The 5,420-nt window shown below is 47.9% G+C and overlaps 1 protein-coding gene across 1 annotated transcript; it reads left to right on the top strand.

The window, feature by feature from the left end:
• Positions 1 to 258: 258 nt before the first annotated feature.
• LOC137095305 (ciliary microtubule inner protein 2B-like) lies at positions 259 to 4,710 on the top strand. The gene is made up of 5 exons (XM_067461776.1): positions 259 to 328; positions 2,090 to 2,182; positions 3,206 to 3,284; positions 3,525 to 3,685; positions 4,616 to 4,710. Exons 1-5 carry the CDS (start codon positions 259 to 261, stop codon positions 4,708 to 4,710), a joined length of 498 nt encoding a protein of 165 aa, XP_067317877.1.
• Positions 4,711 to 5,420: the final 710 nt, after the last annotated feature.

Raw genomic sequence — 5,420 nt, 5'->3', positions numbered from 1 at the left:
GGCTCCATGAAAAACTATTGCTTCAGAAAGGGCTCTGTAGCTGAAAAAGTTTGAGAAACCCTGCTGTAGAGTTCTAGTAACAGAGATGCCCCTCCTTCTGCTCCCCTGAGTTTGTGTTTCCTTGGGCACAGTCTCCTCCTCTGCCGCCCGAATGCCGAGGGCACACTGTCAGCCAGCCCTGCCTGCTGCGGGCAAAATACCTTCTGGTCTTGGTTCTGACTCCTCAGTCCTTAGGCAAGGAGGAGGCCTCTGCAGATCATGGCCACCACTTTCGCCCCCAAGCTCAGCCTGATCCTGATGACCCCAGACCCACACTACATCCCTGGATAAGTGCAGCAGTGGGATAGCAGGAGCCCTTTCCAGGTCAAAGGGATCCATGGAGTTGGGGATACAGCCAGTATCTCTTTCCATGAAACTTGTCTATGTGTGGAGCAACCCCCCCCCCCCCTTGCCTCCCAATCCTGCATAGACATGAAGGTCTGGTGGGGTACCCAGATCCCAGTCTCTGATGATGTTCCAAGTTGGCAAAACTCTGAGACAGGCTTTTTAGAAGAGGGGTGGGTGTCTTTGTGGCAGGATTCCTCATGTATGTTTTTGTGTGGAACTCTGATACAAGAGGACTGGCAGGATACACCCCCACACATAACACACATAAATAAACAGAGTCTTGTAACATCATCTGCTCTTGTGTGGACAGGAGGCCATAGCAACCAGGGAGGGAGCAGGAGCAGACACTCAAAGGATAAAACTTCCCTTATTCTTCCTCGTTCCTTCATTCCCGACCCATGGGGAAGGGGCAAAAGAGTGCCCACCCTCAGAAAATGGGCTTCTTGGGGCTGTCAACAAAGAGACTGGAATGTATACAGTAACTTGCAAAATGTGTGGGTGTGGGTGTGTGGCTACTTCCATGCAAGTAGGGTGCAAGTACCTCACAACCCCTGGGAATGCTTGCCATAGATGTAGGCGAAATGTCAGGAGAGAATGCTTCTAGAACATGGCCATATAGCCCGAAAAACCTACAACAACCCGGGGTGAGTCCATTTCACAGTCAAGGGGGGTGGTCTTACTCAAAAGCTACCTGCCCTCCCTTATGTGTTGCCTGAACTGTACATTTAATACAGTTTTGACTACAGTTTGACACTAGAATCCTGGGGTTTGTTGTTTGATGAGACACCGCAGTCTATGGCAGAGAAGTCTCAAGACCTTGCAAAACTAGAATTCCCAATGCTATTCCCAACACAAACACCCCCAGCAGCCATCAGTTTGGCACAGGCATGGATAAGCTTTGTCCCTCCAGGTGTTTTGGATCCGGCTCCCAGAATTCCTAACAGGCAATAAGCTGCTAGGAGTTGTGGGAGTTGAAGCACAAAATCTCTGGAGGGATAAAGTTTGCCCATGCCTGGTCTAGAAAAAAAAGAAGATGCATTCCCTTAAGGAATGAGATCCTGAGCCATGCCAGGCTTCCATTGTCTGCATGATGGAACTGGGAGAATAGTGCTGTACTATATAAGATGGATTGGATTGGATTCCTTTCATTAGATAGTTTTACTTGGAGATTAGATGTGTACCTCTTAAAGGTAATTTCGTAGCAGATCCTTTGAGAGGGTGAAAGCCATGGCACCATGGGCATCTTTCAGGGCCCTATTGTGGTCCCGTGAAAATCCTCTCCACAAGCCAGTGGGGCCCCCAATGCTGTCCTTCTATGAGGGATGCCATGGGGTTTCACCTTGTCTACATCTGAGTAAATGGGAGCACATATATTTGGGAATCGAGTTCTTTCTCTCTCTGGTACATAGACGTGCTAGCAAGTATATGAGGTTCCAGAGTAGACTTCCTCCTCTGGGTGTCACACAACCAGTTCCCCTTCTGTGCTCTTAATAGGGATGTTCTTGGGGGTAAGGGGACTGTTTTTTGTCCCCAGTATGGAAACTTTCCAGGTCAGCCCTGGTTCTGCCTCATTTCAGCCATTGCTTTACCAGACTGGGGAGAAACAAGTCTATGAAAGGTACGCTGTGGCCTGACTTTGCTCCTCTTGTGCCCACCAGCCCTCCTTACTCGGGCTAAACTTCACTGAATGCCCTGGGGAAAGTTACTGCTCCTTATGTCTCTCGCTGTGCTTTCCAGCCTCAGGGATTGCCCTACTCGCTGGAGGACAGCAACCCTCAGAAATACTTCATGTCAGGTGAGTGGGGTTTCCCAAGGCCATTTCCCAAATGAAAAATAGAACATGTGTGGCCAAGGTGCAACCAAAATGGGAAAGATTATTGATAAATAAGGAAGAAGCTTGGAGAGGCTACTATAGATTCCTTTTGCCTCAACCTCCTGGGAAGTCCACTCCAACTTCTCCTCTTATTTATTTATTTGCTTTATTTCTATACCGCGTTTTTCAGCCTAATTAGGCGACTCAATGCGGTTTACACAATGCAGGTTATCACAACAATAAACAGTTAAAAACATATCATACACAATAGCAAAATCCACAATTATTATCAATTCATGACGCCTCGATAACAGAGCAAAATCCATTCTCATAACCCTTGTGCCATTCCTATGTTCAATTTTACCGTCTTCCTATGTTCAATTGCACTGTTTAGCCAAACGCTTCCTGTAGAGCCAGGTCTTAACCTTCTTCCAAAACGCCAGCAGCGAAGGAGCCTGTCTGATGTCAATGGGTAGGGCATTCCATAGCCGAGGGGCCACCACTGAGAAGGCCCTGTCTCTCGTCTCCACCAACCATGCCTGTGACGCAGGCGGGACCGAGAGCAGGGCCTCCCCGGAAGATCTTAATGTCCGCGTTGGTTCATAGGTGGAGATGCGTTCGGAGAGGTAAGTGGGGCCGGAACCGTTTAGGGCTTTGTAGGCTAACGCCAGCACCTTGAATTGTGCTCTTCTAAAACTACTGCTGTACTTTGCTCAGTCTGCAGCAAATGGATTTAATGATAGAAAAGGGAAAGGAAGAAAGAGAAATGGGACAATTAGCAAGTAACTAAAAATGAGGGCTAATGGGAATAGTCCTGGTCAATTTGGGACAGGCTCTGGCTCTCATAAATGTTTTTGTTTGTAATTTGGCAAGGATTTTAACTTTTCAAAGTCACTAGGAGTGCTCAGGAAAGGGGAGATAGAGATGAACAGAATATCAGTGATAAGGCTGGAAATCAGAGCAGCTGCTCCTACCACAATGCTAAACTTCACCCTTATTTCTCAGGCTTCACAGGTTTTGTCCCCAGGGCCCAATTCCTGAAAGGAGCCAGCTACCCTGTGATCACCCACCGGGCGCTGCTAGAGTTTGACTGGATGCTTTGCAAGCCCAGGCCTTTGGGGTCTTCAGGGAGCAGCAGCCAGGAGGGGCAGGGAATATTGCATTTGTTTATTAGAAGGTCTTCAAAGCTGTGAGATATCCCAGACATGGGGCTGGTGTTCTCTGAACCAAATCTCCTGTCCTCTGCTGTTTGAAACATTTAAGACAGGAAGGCCATGTTCACCACATATGAGATTTGGACTCTGGAGTGGACTGGCAGTAAGAGGGATCTAGAGTTTGACTGGATGCTTCGCAAGCCCAGGCCTTTGGGGTCTTCAGGGAGCAGCAGCCAGGAGGGGCAGGGAAGGGGCCAAGCCCTCCCTCCACTGGCCATGGCCTTCCCTAAGGACGGGAGCCTCTTGCCCCATTACAAGGGCTATGTGCCAGGTGAGCCAGTGCTCTGCCTTCCTGGTATGTGTCCTATCCATGCCTTGGCCTTTCGATGGGCAAACATCTTTGTAGCCCCGTACCAGAATATTGCATTTGTTTATTAGAGGGTCTTCAAAGCTGTGAGATATCCCAGACATGGGGCTGGTGTTCTCTGAACCAAATTTCCTATCCTCTGCTGTTTGAAACATTTAAGACAGGAAGGCCATGTTCACCACATATGAGATTTGGACTCTGGAGTGGACTGGCAGTAAGAGGGATCTTTCCCAATTCAACCTTGGGAGCAGTGGGTCTTGCACTCAGATCAAAACTTCAGACATTGTTCCCTAATGCAAATGGAAATTCCATCACCATCCAATTATCATCTGTTACTGCAAAGCCCTCCCAAAAAGCTTCTCTGTAAATGTGATGTGTGTTACCTAGGAAGAAACGCGCCTTACTGTGAGCCAATAATGAAACGGCACTTTCAGAGACACATTTTAATCCCTGGAAGCAATTGGGAAAAACCCATGCCCTAAACCCTGCCCTCCAGCCCCACCCTCTGCAATCATAGAAACCATTTTGCAACTTAGGACTTCCCAAGGCAATGGGATCTCAGGGTTTTCTTGGCTAGTTTTATTCAGAGCAGTTTGGCCCCAAGGCTTTCCCCGGAGAGAATATTAGCAGTGGGATTTGCCCAAGGTCCACTGAGTGTTGGCCTACTCTTAAGTCGTAGGCCAACACTCAGATGTCACATTCCACACTGGTTCTCTGTTGCCGACATGGCTTTCCTCTGAAGCAGAGTGCAACTTGTTTAAAGTTGCCCAACAGGTTGCTTTGGCTTCCCCTTTAGGTCTCCAATTAGTTTTTTCCAGTAACCCAAGGAAATCCCTTTGATCTTGGAGTGGGTTATGAAAAGGCACTCATTCTTTCCTCCCTCTCTGTTCTTAGGCTACAAGTTCAACTTTGGGAAGACCTATGGGCAGCTGACCCGCAACGCTTTGGGCCGGAGCACACTGGAGAAGCAGATCTTAGGGGTTGTATAATAGTGGAGGATCCTTTCAACACTAACCTCCACCGCACTCTTTGCCTCACTTGCTTCATTCTGTATATGAATCAAGAAGGAGGGTCTGACCAGATGTTATCTCCCACTCTTGGCTATCCAGCCAGAGTTCTTTTCCAGCCTGCTTGCCTTGGCACATCCTTGAAAACCTCTTCATTCCCTACTTTTTCTTGCTCTTTTTCTCCCTCCCCAACCGCTACATGTATCTTTTTTGTCCAGCAAAAGTGGATTTCTCTTCATGGAAGCCACGCCAAAATATAACCCGTTAAAGCATGCAGTCTGGGCCAGATGGTACTCCAAACCGATACTGTGTGGCATTCCTAGAATCCAAGTAAAATCTGTTCGAAAAAGGACCAAGCAATCCTACCTACATGCACCACAATTCAAGAGAGATATTGACAAGCTGGAATGTTCCAGAGGAGGGAAACTAAAATGATCAAGGGTCTGGAGATCAAGTCCTATGAGGAGCAGTTTAAGGAGCTGGGCATGTTTAGCCTGAAAAAGAGAAGGCTGGGAGGAGATATGATAGTCATGTATAAATATGTGAGGGGAAGCCACAGGGAGGAGGGAGCAAGCTTGTTTTCTGCTTCCCTGGAGACTAGGACACAGATTAATGGCTTCAAACTACAAGAGAGGGGATTCCATCTGGACATGAGGAAGAACTTCCTGACTGTGAGAGCCATTCAGCAGTAG

This window comes from Anolis sagrei, chromosome Y, assembly GCF_037176765.1.
Source record: "Anolis sagrei isolate rAnoSag1 chromosome Y, rAnoSag1.mat, whole genome shotgun sequence".
In the NCBI taxonomy this organism is placed as follows: Eukaryota; Metazoa; Chordata; class Lepidosauria; order Squamata; family Dactyloidae; genus Anolis; species Anolis sagrei.
This window is presented reverse-complemented; position numbering and strand designations above follow the sequence as displayed.